Source organism: Aquarana catesbeiana, linkage group LG06, assembly GCF_042186555.1.
Source record: "Aquarana catesbeiana isolate 2022-GZ linkage group LG06, ASM4218655v1, whole genome shotgun sequence".
NCBI classification, from domain to species: Eukaryota; Metazoa; Chordata; class Amphibia; order Anura; family Ranidae; genus Aquarana; species Aquarana catesbeiana.
The window spans coordinates 98230587-98246656 of record NC_133329.1 but is presented as its reverse complement, the minus strand read 5'-3'; the positions used below and the strand labels follow the sequence as shown (position 1 = coordinate 98246656).

The window sequence follows — 16070 nt, the reverse complement described above, 5'->3', positions numbered from 1 at the left end:
CAAGTCCGTTTCAGCGGAACTCCGTCGGAACTCCGTCGAAAAGACAGTCAGAGTTCATTCCGATGGAAAGTCCGGTCGTGTGTACCCGGCATAAGGCTACTTTCACACTGAGCGCCTGTGCCGTTAGCGCTAAAGTGACACACGCTTTTGTGGCGCTTTAGCGTTGTTTTAGCTGCGCTAGTGGGGCGCTTTTTAGCACAAAAAATTGGTAAAAAGTCCAGTTTTGCGGCGCTTTCAAAATGCTTTTCAGGCACTTTGGAAGCACTGCCTATTTATTGCAATGGACAGGCCAATTTGGGAGCGTTATTTACAGCGCTCCCAATCTACCCCAAAGATGCTGCTTGCAGGAGTTTTTGTAACGTCCTGCAAGCACACCTCCAGTGTGAGAAGACACACTGCAAAGAATGGGAGGTGCTTTTCAGAGGCTATTTTTAGTGCTAAAGCGCCTGAAAACCACTTCAGTGTAAAAGTAGACTAATGCTATAAAGTTAGGTTTGTAAACTCACACAGGTAAAAAAAAAAAAAAAAAAAGTTCATCTGCTCCACATGCAATCATCCTTAAAGAACTTTAGTTTTATGAAAAAAGGGTAGCTTTTTAAATTGAGCAACTGTTATATGATTAACAGTTACCGTATATTTCCTCTTTTAGAGGGGTAGAGAAGGAAGCGCCACCTGAGTGTAGTATTAACAAATGATGTTTAATGACACCAGGTAAAAACACACTTACAGGATAAAAACATATAAAAGGCTCATCTGTATAGGTATGTGGTCCTCGGTGTTCCCTCTGATACTGTGGTGGTGACGCTGCAGGGATGCTGGGTTGCAGAAGGTGGACCACATACCTATACAGATGAGCCTTTTATATGTTTTTATCCTGTAAGTGTGTTTTTACCTGGTGTCATTAAACATCATTTGGTAATACTACACTCAGGTGGCGCTTCCTTCTCTACCCCTCTCTCATCCATCACAGAGCCAGCTCTCTAAGGACAGCAGCCGCCTAGCCTACCAGCCTACTTTAACCATTACATTACCGGTTACCACTTAACCCTTGAACTTTCAGCCTGTCCCCTATGGACTAAGTTGCTCAGCCCTTTATATCTCCTGTTATATATGGACTTGTGTGTTTGCGCTTACAGTTACCAATACTCTGTATATTTTCTCTTTTGGCAAGACAGAACAAAACGGTTCAGTGACTGGCTCTCTCAAAAGGTTCATGACTTTGGTTGGCCCTCCCGCCATTATGTTGCCTGACTGAAGATCCCATTCAGACATGGAAAAAGTTAAATGTTAGTGTTGGGAAATTTGTAAGGCAGCCCAAATGTAGAGCTATCCATGTCACATCTTCTTTTGACATCTGTTTTTTTTCACAGAGAACTCTTAAGTGTGCAAGGAGAATATAGTTCACCAGAGATTTACCTCTTCAGTGTGACCACATCATTTTCATTCATTAATTGTATGCAAGCCTAAAAAAAAATGTACCTGGTTTTGCTTCCTCGGCAGCTCTTATGCTCCCCTGATACGTTGCCTGTCCATGGACAGAGCCTCGGTGTGGTGCCACTGTATCTGCATCCCCGGCAGCTGCAAAGAATCAGCAGTCAAAACCCCTTTGTAACACAACCAACATAGCAAGATAATTCATTCCTCAGTGCTCTGTTATTTAATCCTAGAGGCTGATGAAATCTCATACTATCTCATAGTATTATAGGTGTGACTTTTGAAGAAGGACTAAAGTTGACCATGCATGGATTCAAATTCGACTGGTTCAGCAAGGACTGGCTGAATTTTGATCTGTGTGTGGCAGTCCTTGCATAAAGAAAGTGAATTGTTTGATCATTTACTGTTGAACAGACATGCTGGATAGTTTTTCTCAATCAGTGGGTGCAACTGTCAAAATACAATGTCCCGGCAGGGGGGGTTCCTTTATTCCTTCATCCACCTCAATTGGGTGGATGGAGGAATCTGATGGGAAAGCTGAACGAAAAAAAATTAACTAACAGTGTATGGCTAGCTTAAAGTGGTTGTAATGGCTAAAGCTTTTTTTTACGTTCATACATTACATCACTTTTGTGTGCAGCAGCCCTCACAGCCCCCCTAATACTCACCTGAGCCCCCTCTCCATCCAGTAATGTGCACTGGAGTCCTGGCTGTCCCGGGTCTCTCTTTCCCCATTGGCTGAAACACAGCAGCGGAAAGCCATTGGCTAAACTATCCCCTGCCTGATGTCAAGGCTGATAACTGACACGTTGTCCTGACGTCAACCCTGTTTTATGACAGATTGTAAGTGATTCAACACTGAGGTCAGGCAGGAGATTTTATGGCTTACAGACTGACACTTTTGTTCTGACAGGGAGAAAATACAAGTAAATAAGAAAAAACAAACAAGCAATTCCTGAAAGGTAAGGATGCACTAGTAAACCAGTTCAAGGTTGGACTTTCACACCATTACAATGCCCATTGGAGACCAGTCCTCTTTACAGCCAGACAACTGCTCTTATGCCGCGTACACACGATTGGACTTCTCGTCGGAAAAAGATATGACGGCTTTTTCGACGGGATCCCGCTCAAGTTTGCCTTGCATACACACGGTCACGCAAAACTTCGCTGAACTTACAGCCGTCAAGAACGTGGTGACGTACAACACAACGACAAGCCGAGAAAATTAAGTTCAATGCTTCCGAGCATGCGTCGAATTGTTTCTGAGCATGCGTAGGAATTTTGCGCGTCGGAATTGCCACAGTTGATCGCATTTTTGGATAGGAACTTTTCCCAACCGAAAAAATTGGGAACATGCTCTCAATCTTTTGCTGGATGGAATTCAGCCAGCAAAAGTCCGATGGAGCATACACACGATTGCATTTTCCGAGGGAAAACTCTCATTGGTCTTTTGTGGGCCGAAATTCCGATCATGTGTACGTGGCATTAGTGTTTTTTACTTGCTATACTGAGTGGAACCTGCACCCCACCCCTCCAACCGGACCATCCCAGATAGCAAGAAATTGTTCTGCAAGTTTGTAAATGAATCAAAGTAAAGGGAAACCGTTGCTCCAGATGAAGTAGATAAGCCTGATGGAACCTCCACATGACTGTTAGCCTTGGCCCACCTCCGTGGATAGTGTCAAGGTAAGAAGAAATGGCTGCACATCATGTAGTTCCAAATGAAGTTACCCAATGTGGCACCGCAGGACACCAACAAGCAGTCTGGGTAGACGCGTTTCACACAATAAGGTTGTGCTTAATTTGTGCATAGTGGAGCGGACACGGACCTCCCATCCGCCTGCTCAGTGGGGATCAGCGGAGAGATTGGACTAGGCATAAAGGGGCGAAAGGAACCTAACTGTATGACAAGGAAGATGTTTAAACCTTTGTTGAGGAGATGATGTTTTATTTTGCTCTGTATGGAATACAGACATAGGAGTTACATACAAAGCAAAACTCAATGTCTGAAAACACTCACAAAGCCTTACCATACCTCCCAGAACTAATCACCAGAGTTTCTGATAGGTCAAACCAAAATTCACCTGCATAATTAGGCCAAAGCGATGTCACACAGTCTGCCCCCATTTGGAAAGAGAACGTTGTGAGGTATGACATCCTGCTGTTCATGACTGTATGCTGGTAGATAAGGGACTTAAAAGCTTATTTCATAGAGCTTAGTAACATCCCTATAATGGATATTAGTAATCAACCGGCAAGGCCTGCCCCCTACACAGGCCCAAGGCTTAATGGTTTTATGTAAGCCACTGAGCTACAGAGACGCATGGATTATGTCTCATCGGAGACAGTTAAAGGTTGAGAAAGTTTCATTAGGTCATGTGACAAGGGCTTCCCAACAAACAGGATTTGAGGTGGTAATCCCTGCAATGGATGTCAACTTCACATTGTGATAGAAGGATACAAAGTGATGAGATTAAGCCTTTCTTGCCATTAAAGGGGAAGTCCATTTATATATGAATATTCAAGGAAAATTTGATGCAAAGTACTATAGTCAATAAAATTATTCGTTCTTGCTAAATGCACTATTTGGCATAAAGTATTTAGTTGCATACTGGCTTTTGAATTAGAAACTAGCTTGTCTGACAATTGCTTAACAATTAAACTGTCTTGGCCTCGTTCACATGGAAGATACTATCCCGTACACCCATGCAGGGCCGAGTCCACTCACACAAGGATGGACAGGTGTTCCATGATTCCTTGTGCAGGCAGTCCCATGGATGTCAATTGGGACACAGCGGTTGCACGGACATGGCCACTACTCCCAATAAGACATTGATGTGGGTGCGTGTCCCCAAATTCACACTGTCTGCCTTTGGGGATACGCACCTGAACCCACATGTAACACAAGCAATGCAGCAAGAAGTGGAGCTAATTGGAAGTGGTTAAGGATTGACCATGTGGCTTTTAGGGAACAAAAGAGATGACCTTGCAGTGTGCACTGGCAGAGATTTTTCTACACCGGGCTTTCTGTTTGTGAAAGACGAGAAGAGCCTGCAATGGATGTTTTTGGGAACAGCTCTCTGGCATCACGGTCTCGGACGGGTGTTCTGAGATCACCAACAAAAGGGAGTGGAGTGGACTGGTAAATTACAGCAAAGCATGGATGAATACAGGGCAAGCTATGCTTGTCATCGTCATGCACCCATCATTCCCCGCAGTTAAAATCACATCTGCCCCACATGTGCACTGCAAGCTGGTCAGGGACAGTTCCGGGATCCTACACAGCGTCCTCGGCCAACAACGGCACCGCTCCAATCGGCGGGTCCCTCAGGACGAGGTTACAGCGACAATGCCATCTATTGTGATAAATGTGATATTCTTCTGTATCTTGTGAGTTTTTATTACCACTAGTCTATTAGGTTGCTTTTATTACTGCTGTTAGATGGTGCTTCCCTTCTCTTCTTTTCCCTAATTTTCATTTTGGCAGCTGGGTGTACCTTTCCAAACATCCCACAGGTAAGCACAAAAGTAAGATTTCAAACTGATCATATTTATAGAACCTACATGCAGTTGGTACAATTGGATAAAAGATGTTTTATTCTTTGTTTGGTTTACTTTACTTTTACTGATACTTGCTCCTGTGCAGTGCATAACTACAATGAGACCAGTTACAGGTTCTAGTCTTAGCCAAGTTATGCCCTGCTTTCGACCTAGGTTGAGCCAGATTTGTCTAGCTGAGCATTATTTTTGGTTGTGTGTCGAGTCGAGTGTTATGATTTTCTCTTTCAATTAAATTTTGCTTTGCGCTTTGTGTTTTTGTTGTTTTTCATTTTATAAAAATGCTGTACTTAATGGCTGGTTGCAACTATGTTATTGTGTCTTGCATGTTGTGAGTCTGGCATAATGTTTGTGCTATGCAAAGCCATAAAAATTTAAAAAATACCACAAAAAAAAACACAAAAGTAAGAATAATAATACAGACTTCCTATGCATTTTACATCTACATTGTGGGTGTGGAAGGTGTGCTTTTTCAGCACGTGTAGTATCTCAGGCCATTTTATAAGACGTGCATGGCCACCAGAGGCGCAGTCAAAGCACTGCTGTATAGGTCCCTTTTTTGCAAGTCTCTGAAATGTTAGATCTTCATTGACAATTATCTTGGAGTAAAACTTTGGGGACCTTCATTGGAGTGCTGACATTCTCTACAGCTGTGCTTTGAAGGTATGGCGAATGTACAAAGGTGTAACCAAGTCATTAGACTGCTGACTATGGCATTATTGCCACCTCACCCCTTTAAAATCGAACACACATTAATTACACAGGTTCTGTGGCTGATTAAGGTGGTAATTAAACTCACTTGGTGACTTATCTGCATTAAATTAACCTCAGAACCTGTGTAATTCATATGTAATTGGGTTTAAAGGGATTAGGTGGCAACTCTATATGGCACATACAAATATGGCTCTGGTAGTGATGTACGGGGCTAAACATGCCATGACAGAGCAGTGAGATGTCACATGACCTCGCTCTGGGTATTAAAAAGAAATGAAGGCAATTTTTTTATTTCATCTTGGATGGCGTAAGGGCGGGTTACAACCCCTGTCAGGTTTTTTTGCCATCTGTGTCCCATTAGGGAGATTCTCCTTTACTTCCTGTCCCAAAACATGATGTGAGAGGAAATCCCCCCCACAGTGATGGACTCCCTGGTTGTCACCACAACTCTGGTTCCAACTGGGAGGATTGGGTTCTGGAGGCCACTTTATGTTGTATTTTCTTTCACTTTCAGTAATAACAGTCACCAGGACAAACAGGGAGGGTGAACCTCCCTAATGGGCACACAGACAGTGCACAAACCTGATAGGGGTTCTAATCCCTCCCCACCCTCCCTAAGGTATCGTTCACATGGGCGTACTTAAATGGGAAGCTTGTGTTTTGCCTGCACAGGATGCACAGGTGTTCTATGCATCCCCATGCAAGCAATCCCAGTCATGTCAATTGCAGTGGTGGCCATTGGTAATTTTCTTTAGGGGGGCAGCAAACAGTACCCCCCCCCCAGTTGGTCGGCCGGCGGGCAGGTCTGCTGCACTTACCCCATCAACGCTTCTCCTGGACTCTTGGCGCGGTGGCGGCGCGGCTCTCCCTTGCCCTGCTCTCCAGTCTCCACAAGCGATGGCTCTGGCTTCCGTTTCCTCCTTCTCGGTGGCCAAACGGGAGTCTTCTCTTTTCGGTCAATCAGAAAACGGGTCTCAGACCTGCGTCTGATTGGCCAGATTGAGCATCAGTGTTACAACAGCGAATATTCCTGGGTAGGCTCGTAGCGTAATGCTCTGCGCCACGAGCCCACATATATTGAATACACCCCTGCTGCTGTAATTCAGGCGCCCGGCGTCCTGAAAGGGGCCGAACACTTGAACCTGCTATGCATGAATCTATCCATTAGTCATATAGGAGGTGGCGCCCGGGTGCCTCTAATGGGCAGACGCCACTGGTCAATTGGGAGCAGCAGCTGCAATAACACATCGGCTGTTCCCAAATTGACATCTATGTGGGTGCAGGTGCGTGACCCACACATGCCCACATCCACACGGATGTCATATTGGGAGCAGCAGCTGTGTCCGTGCAGCCTCTACAACCCAAATGACATGAATGGAACTGCCTGCACACGCATGTACAGAACACCTGTGCATCCCATGCAGGCAAAACACAACCATTACATAGGTGTACACTTAAGTACATCCATGTGAATGAGGCCTAAAACAAAAAAAAAAAAAAGCCTTGTCTTTAGTTACACATTAAGGTTGGGGATTACAGAGCACAGTGGGATGAGGGCTCAGTTATGGAGCTCTCTGACCTGCCTTGTAGCCCAGGAAGCGAGCGATTTTGTGTTGGCAGTGCTCTTGCTCTTCATAGGTCAGCAGCTGGAAGATGAACTGCCAGATGATTTGCTTGGCTGGAGTGTCCAGGACGGGGTATATATCCACTATCAGGGTGTCAATGTTCCTGCAAAGAAAATATCAGATAGAATCACTCATCTTTAATGACTTCCACTCTTTTTTATGCTTTACCTATGTAAATGGCTGGCTCAAGGCGTAGACACAAACATGTTTCTAATGCAGCTCCAAGGTCAAGATTTTCGGATGGAGGACATCTATTGCATATATGATGGCATAAGAGGAAACATCACACCATATACAAGCCTTAGGCTTAGCTGACATGAATATTTATAGTTTACTTCTGTCAGTTTGTGAACCGCTGTTTAGGGCTGTGGAATACCCTGTCTGTATGTTATGCGGATCGTATGAAGACGTGTACTGAGGCCGACCTCACACCAATCTTACATGCCCTAAATACACAAAGTGAGGAAAAAGAAAGACATGTCATTGACTGTGACCTCTCCATACACCATGAAAATGGAGAAAGTTTTGACTGGAGTTCCACTGTATGAAATTATAACAACAGATTTAATATGCTTTATCATTTTAAGTAAAGAGATGATGAGGATGGAACCATTTGAGAACAGCACAGAGCACACATAACATTCTGTTTCAATGTTTTTATTGAAATATTAAGAGGTGATAACAAGCCATTTCCCACGCAGGGACAAGCACACATAACATTCAATGCACAAAAACCACAAAACACACACAATACCCAGTTGTGCTCATAAGTTTACATAAGCTGGCAGAATTTACGATTTCTTGGCCATTTTTTCAGAGAATATGCATAATAACACAAAAATTTTTCTTTCACTCATGGTTAGTGTTTAGCTGAAGCCATTTATTATCAATCAACTGTGTTTACTCTTTTTAAATCATAATTGCAACAGAAACTACCCAAATGACCCCGACCAAAAGTTTACATACCCTGGTGATTTTGGCCTGATAACATGTACACAAGTTGACACAAAGGGGTTTGAATGGCTTTTAAAGGTAACCATCTTCACCTGTGATCTGTTTGCTTGTAATAAGTGTGTGTATATAAAAGGTCAATGAGTTTCTGGACTCCTGACAGACCCTTGCATCTTTCATCCAGTGCTGCACTGACGTTTCTGGATTCTGAGTCATGGGGAAAGCAAAAGGATTGTCAAAGGATCTGCGGGAAAAGGTAGTTGAACTGTAAAAAATAGGAAAGGGATATAAAAAGATATCCAAGGAATTGAGGATGCCAATCAGCAGTGTTAAAATTCTAATCAAGAAGTGGAAAATGAGGGGTTCTGCTGAAACCAAACCACGGTCAGGTAGACCAACTAAAATTTCAGCCACAACTGCCAGGAAAATTGTTCGGGATGCAAAGAAAAATTCAAATAACTTCAGGTGAAATACAGAACTTTCTGAAAACATGTGGTGTGGCTTTTTCAAGATGCACAATAAGGAGGCACATGAAAAAAATGGTCTGCATGGTCGAGTCACCAGAAGAAAGCCATTACTATGCAAATGCCACAAAGTATCCCGCTTATAATACGCCAAACAGCACAGAGACAAGCCTCAAACCTTCTGGCAAAAAGTCATTTGGAGTGTTGAGACCAAAATTTAGCTTTTTGGCCACAACCATAAATGCTACATTTGGAGAGGAGTCAACAAGGCCTATGGTGAAAGGTACAGAGGTGGATCGCTGATGTTTTGGGGATGTGTGAGCTACAAAAGGCACAGGAAATTTGGTCAAAATTGCTGGCAAGATAAATGCAGTATGTTATCAAAAATACTGGAGGAACATTTGCATTCATCAGCCAGGAAGAAGCGCATGGGACATACTTGGGCATTCCAACATGACAATGATCCAAAACACAAGGCCAAGTGGACCTGTCATTGGCTACAGCAGAATAAAGTGAAGGTTCTGGAGTGGCCATCCCAGTCTCCTGACCTCAATATCATTGAGCCACTCTGTGGAGATCTCAAATGTGCAGTTCATGCAAGACAGCCCAAGAATTTACAGGAACTGGAGGCTTTTGCCAAGAGGAATGGGCAGCTTTACCATCTGAGAAGATAAAGAGCCTCATCCACAAATACCACAGAAGACTTCAAGCTGTCATTGATGTTAAAGGGGGCAATACACGGTATTAAGAACTGGGGTATGTAAACTTTTGATCAGGGTCATTTGGGTAGTTTCTGTTGTCATTATGATTTAAAAAGAGTTAACATAGTTGATTGATAATAAATGGCTTCAGCCAAACACTAACCATGAGTAAAAGAAAAGTTTTTGTGTTATCATTTATATTCTTTGAAAAATGGCCAAGAAATCATAAATTCATAAAGGGTATGTAAAGTTATGAGCACAACTGTACATTGTACAAATAACACACAGCACAGAGCAAACAAAATATACTGTACAAACAACACACAACATACACTGTACAAACACCACAGAGCAAACACAATACACGCTGTAAAAATATCAAAGAACACACAACATACACTGTACAAACAACACAGATCACATATAGCATAGAGCACACACAACATACACTGTACAAACTACACAGACCACACACTATAAAATCAACACAGAGCACACACAGCATATACTGTATAAACAACACAGAGCAAACACAGCATGCACTTTACAAACAACACAGAGCACACACAACATACACTTTGCAAACAACACAGAGAAAACACAGCACACACTATAAAAACAACACAGAGAACACACAACAAACAGTACACCGTACAAACAATACAGATCACATACAGCATAGAGCACACACAACATACACTGTACAAACAAACACAGAGCACACACTATAGAATCAACACAGAGCACACACACACAACATACACTGTACAAAAACACAGATCACATACAGCATAGAGCACACACAACATACACTGTACGAACAAACACAGAGCACACACACACAACATACACTGTGTAAACAACACAGAGCACACACAACATACACTGTATAAACAACACAGAGCACACACACAACATACACTTTACAAACAACACAGAGCAAATAGCACACACTATAAAAACAACACAGGGAACACACAACATACAGTACACTGTACAAACAACACAGATCACACACAGCGCAGAGAACACACAACATACACTGTACAAACAACATAGAGAAAACACTGTAAAATCAACACAGAGCACACACACAACATACTACGTACAAACAACACAGAGTACACACAGCATACACTGTACAAACAACACAGAGCACACACAGCATACACTGTACAAACAACACAGAGCACACACGACATATGCTGTACAAACAACAAAGAGCAAACATAACACACGCTGTAAAAACAACACCTGACACCCAACAAACAGCACACTGTACAAACAACACAGATCACGTACAGCACAGAGCACATACAACATACACTGTACAACCAACATTGAGCACACACTGTATAATCAACACAGAGCACATATAGCGTGCAATGCACAAACAACACAAAGCCCACACAGCATACAACATGCAACCAACATATGCTGCACAAATAGAGCACACGCATTAAAACACATACAACATATACTGTACAAACAACACAGAGCACACACAACATACACTGCACAGACAATACAAAAAACACACAGCACAGAACACACACAACATACACTGCACGAGCAGCACAGAACACACACAACATACACTGCATGAGCAGCACAGAGCACACACAGCATAGCTCATTAACACAGTCACAGAGTATTCTATGGAATTTCATTCTTTGGTACATAATCCCATGATATTTAATGTCAGGGATCAGCTCTATTACACAACACTTGCCCTAATTGAAGGCAGCGCTTCAAAATCCCCAAAACGTGATAGCTTGTATTTATAGATTTTTATAACCAAGTAAATCATTGGTTTGGTGCTTCCTCTTGTGTATCTCACGCCATCCAAAGTGTTCTCTATAGACCAATTCTGTTTACAAGCTGCCACCCCCAGTGCTAACACTCCAGATCAGAGATTTCTGGGATCCTGTACCTTTAACCTACTCTGAGATACATACATAATGTACAGGCATTATGACTGTGCGGCCTCAGAAATATGGGGAATGACAATATAGCAATGCATCTGTACTGTACTTATTGTATACAGCCATGTTTAATAAGCCATGTGCTAACACCTCTATATTACCAAAGCCCATATGCTGCGGTCTAGATGGCCAAGGTAAATATTTATTTGGAGAAATGCAGACACCCTCCATGCTTGTAAAGCCAATTCAGGATCATCAAAGATAGTGCAGCAACAGTGTTACACTGTGACTCCGTGTCGCTAAAGCTTTTCTAAAAACATTTTTCACACCAAAGTATTATAAACTATGGAAGACACATAACTAATGAAAACAACATTTAAAGTAGAACTCCAGCCCAAATTTATTTATTTTTTGCAGTGGATAGAGTAATAAAAGATTAGTGCCTCTGTCGGGTCTTTATTGCAGCTGTGTTCTTATTAGGAAAATCTCCCTTCTCCCAGATACATGACGGGAAGTTATTGGACATCTCCCCAGTGCAAGGGTAATCCTACCTTTCACTGTTGTCACCAGATCAGATGTCCCCACTGGAAAACAATAGTCACCATGACAAAACAATGGAGGGTAGATCTCTTCTACATGAATACATTTACTTTTTGGGGGGTTCTAACACACCATCCAAGTCAAGAAAATAAGCTTTGGCTGGAGTTCTACTTTAAATAAGCCACACCATTCCAAATCAGCCGTTCCCAGAACGGGCACACCATGCTATTTTTATATAAAGGTAGGTCACCTTACCCAAGTAATTGGAACCATGTTTATCTGCCAAATCTTTATTCTGACCTTGAATCTAATTCATATGTATACATTTATCCAAGGTCGATATAAATATTTGACAAATGAATTTTTTATTCCAAGGACTGTACGAAGGAGACATCAGTTGCGTGAAGGGGATATTGCCATCAGTACACTAGGAAGATCTTTATAGTAAGTGATTAAAGTGCACTTTTCTTTAACTTTACAATCTCCATAAATAAATTCCTTTTATGCCATAATATAAAACAATTGGATAATTTAACAAAATCTCCAAGTAGACTTAGCATCAGATTTTTTTCATATGAACATGGATTCTAAGGAATCTAACACGTCTTCTATGTACTTATTACCTCTCACAAAGACCACAGTACTTCCCCTGACAAGACCTTCATTTATCCCCATCTTTGTTCAGGTTCAGGCATCATCCCAGTTTCTACGTCCTGGATTGAGATGTAGGCTTAGACGTGGCACAGTCATGTACAGTGCCTTGAAAAAGTATTCATACCCCTTGAAATTTTCCACATTTTTCTCATGTTACAACTAAAATTGTAAATATATTTTATTGGGATTTTATGTGATAGACCAACACAAAGTGGCACAAAATTGTGAAGTGGAAGGAAAATGATAAATGATTTTCAACATTTTTTACAAATAAATATGTAAAAAGTGTGGTGTGCATTTGTATTCAGCCCCCCCGAGTCAATACTTTGTAGAATCGCCTTTCACTGCAATTACAGCTTCAAGTCTTTTTGGGGATGTCTCTACCAGCTTTGCACATCTAGAGAGTGACATTTTTGCCCATTCTTCTTTGCAAGATTGGATGGAGAGCGTCTGTGAACAGCAATTTTCAAGTCTTGCCACAGATTCTCAATTGGATTTAGGTCTGGACTTTGACTGGGCCATTCTAACACATGAATATGCTTTGATCTAAACCATTCCATTGTAGCTCTGGCTGTATGTTTAGGGTCGTTGTCCTGCTTGAAGGCGAACCTCCACCCCAGTCTCAAGTCTTTTGCAGACTGTAACAGCTTTTCTTCTAATGCTGCGTACACACGAGCGGACTTTACGGCAGACTTTGCCCGGCGGGCGGGATTTCGTCAGACAATTCGATCCTGTGTGGGCTCCAGCGGACTTTGTTTTCTCAAAAGTTGGACGGACTTAGATTTGAAACATGTTTCAAATCTATCTTATGGACTCGAGTCCGGTCGAAAAGTCCGCTCGTCTGTATGCTAGTTCGACGGACAAAAAGCCACGCTATGGCAGCTATTCGCTACTGGCTATGAACTTCCTTGTTTTAGTCCGGTCGTATGTCGTATGACGGACTTTGGTTGATTGTGTGTAGGCAAGTCCGTTCATTCAGAAAGTCCGTCGTAAAGCCCGTCGAAAAGTCCGCCGGGCAAAGTCTGCCGTAAAGTCCGCTCGTGTGTACGCGGCATTAGATTGCCCTGTATTTGGCTCCATCCATCTTCCCATCAACTCTGACCAGCTTCCCTGTGAAGAAAAGCATCCCCACAACATGATGCTGCCACCACCATGGTTCACAGTGGGGATGGTGGGTTCAGGGTGATGTACAATGTTAGTTTCCCACCACACATAACATTTTTCTTTTAGGTCAAAAAGATTGATTTTGGTCTCATCTGACCAGAGCACCTTCTTCCACATGTCCCCCCACATGGCTTCTTGTAAACTGCAAATGGGACTTGTCAAATCATTGAATTGAATCGTGTGTTATAAACTATTTTTATGAGAATTGATACAAGTAATTAAAAATTTACAAAAAATGATTTCTGGGGGTTTGCATAATAAATGCAGCTTTTTTAATCTTTAATTTTATATATGGGAAAAGTTTTTCTTTCCCTTTGTTTGGAAGACATTTGTTAAGTGTACATTATTGTAGCATGTCATTCGGCTTCCTGGATGTGGCCTGGATCGGGGACTTTTTCCCTTTATATGCTTAAGGGGACCCCCTGCAAAAATATGGAAAATATCTGGAAGCATGTAGACTTATTGATAAGCCCTTGCATGTCTACGGGGGTGTTGTCTTGCGAACGTTGGAGAAGGGGGAAAATCCCCTTGTAAGCATTTATTGTATACACATCTCATCGTTTATTAATTATAAGGAAAAGTCTCTTGTTGGTAGACTATTGTGCCATTGTTCAGTTCAGCCCCTTGTGAGTAGCCTACATGATGATGTGGTATTTGCATTTGGTTAGAAGTACCTCTGTTTGGTCACAGCTGTCTGTTTAGTACTGCTATTATCGGAAGATTTTCACTCCATGGTTTATTTTCCAAGTATCTACTGCTAGCCACTGCGCATGTGTGCACTTTCAAATTAGATTAAGGCTTTGATGTCCCTACGGCGCGTGTGTGGCATACAGTGGTGCTGTTCATTCATGCCATATGGGCAGGGCTTTTTGTCTCAAACAATAGGTGCTGGAACTCAACCACGACCCCCCAAAACCGCTCCCCTACACACACCCTCCAAATCACATCATATAGTGGGTGTGGTCAATCAAATTTCACGAACAGTAGGAGGGTCTTAAAGTGGAGGACCACCCTAAAAAAAAAAAATTACATTAACATTCTTAAAAAAATATAAAAAAAACATTTAAAAAAAAAATTTTTTTTACTCACCAGAAACCCCTGTTGCTAGGCAGTCTTCCTAATCTGCCTCTTCCTATTCTGCGGCGCTGTTTCTTCAATTCCTCCTCTTCGGCGAGCGGCCCCGTTATCTTCTGGGACATGTGTGTGTCCCAGGAAACAACAGGGCCGTTCACAAAGCGCCGCGCGGCTCGCGCGAATGCGCAGTAGGAAACGGGTAGTGAAGCTGCAAGGCTCCACTGCCTGTTTCCCTTAGTTAGGATGGCGGCGCTGGGAGCTGATCCGATGGACGGATCGGCCTCGGGGGGTCGACATCGCGGGCTCGCTGGACAGGTAAGTGTCCTTATTAAAAGCCAGCAGCTACAGTGTTTGTAGCTGCTGACTTTAAAAAAAAAAAAGCCGGAACACCCCTTTAAAGGTCATTAAATGCCAGGATTGCATTACACACAGAGTGCAGAGCTGTCACTTGTAAACACAGAAACCAGACTTTTGTGTTTACAAGTGATTGTGGTGGGCAGAGAGAAGAGGGTCTGAGCCAGAGGTGGTGAGTTCCACCAAGTTCCCCCTGAAAAAAAGCCCTGCATATGGGTATCTTTACACATGTAGAGTGACGCCTCCCACTCCGGCCCCCCGGGATGTGTGCCATCACAGCTGATTGAAGTCAGCAATTGTCTGGCAGTTTTGGCGCCACTGTTTCTTCCTATTTAACCACTTCCAGACTGCCTCACGCTGATATATGTCCTAGCTTTGAAGAGGGATATCTTTGTTATGGCAGCAGCTAGCTGCCATAACCCCAGTATCCTCTTCTTCGGCCGGCGGTCCGGTTTCCGATAATGGTGGTCTCTGCGGCGGATTCGCCGCAAGCCTACTTTTATTGGCGGCGGGAGAGGGTCCCCCACTATTTTCTTGATAATATAGTATGATTTCTATTTTTCCATTTCAGTCTATCCACTGTTTTTTCTGTGGAGAATATCTTGGGTTCCAATAAGCCGTTTCACCATTGACTCTTACCTGAATACCATCAAGGTATTTGATTCTGTCTGTCCTTTTAATCTTTCTGACCCCTACGGTTAGATTTAAGATGTTGCCATCTGCCACACCGTTCATCTCATGTATTTTGTACTCTCTATAGGAGTTAAATGGATAACTAGCCAGATTGATTGATACTGTATACTGGTGATTGATCCTTATCCCGGTGTAGCAACTCTGGGGATGTTTTACTATGGTTATGATTGGAAGCTACCGTTTATTATGTTTATTATTTCTTGGAGGCTGATTTTTCCT

At 42.6% G+C, this 16070-nt stretch overlaps 1 protein-coding gene across 3 annotated transcripts in view; it reads right to left on the bottom strand.

Moving 5' to 3' along the window:
* The window catches only part of GRID2IP (Grid2 interacting protein), a 211705-nt gene that overhangs the window by 58503 nt on the left and 137132 nt on the right, over positions 1-16070 (bottom strand). For all 3 annotated transcript variants that reach the window (XM_073636502.1, XM_073636501.1, XM_073636500.1), the window contains 2 exons: positions 7286-7434; positions 1480-1578 (listed from right to left, as the gene is read on the bottom strand). In XM_073636502.1, the coding sequence (XP_073492603.1) occupies positions 1480-1578; positions 7286-7434 (248 nt within the window). The remainder of the gene's footprint in view (positions 1-1479; positions 1579-7285; positions 7435-16070) is intronic.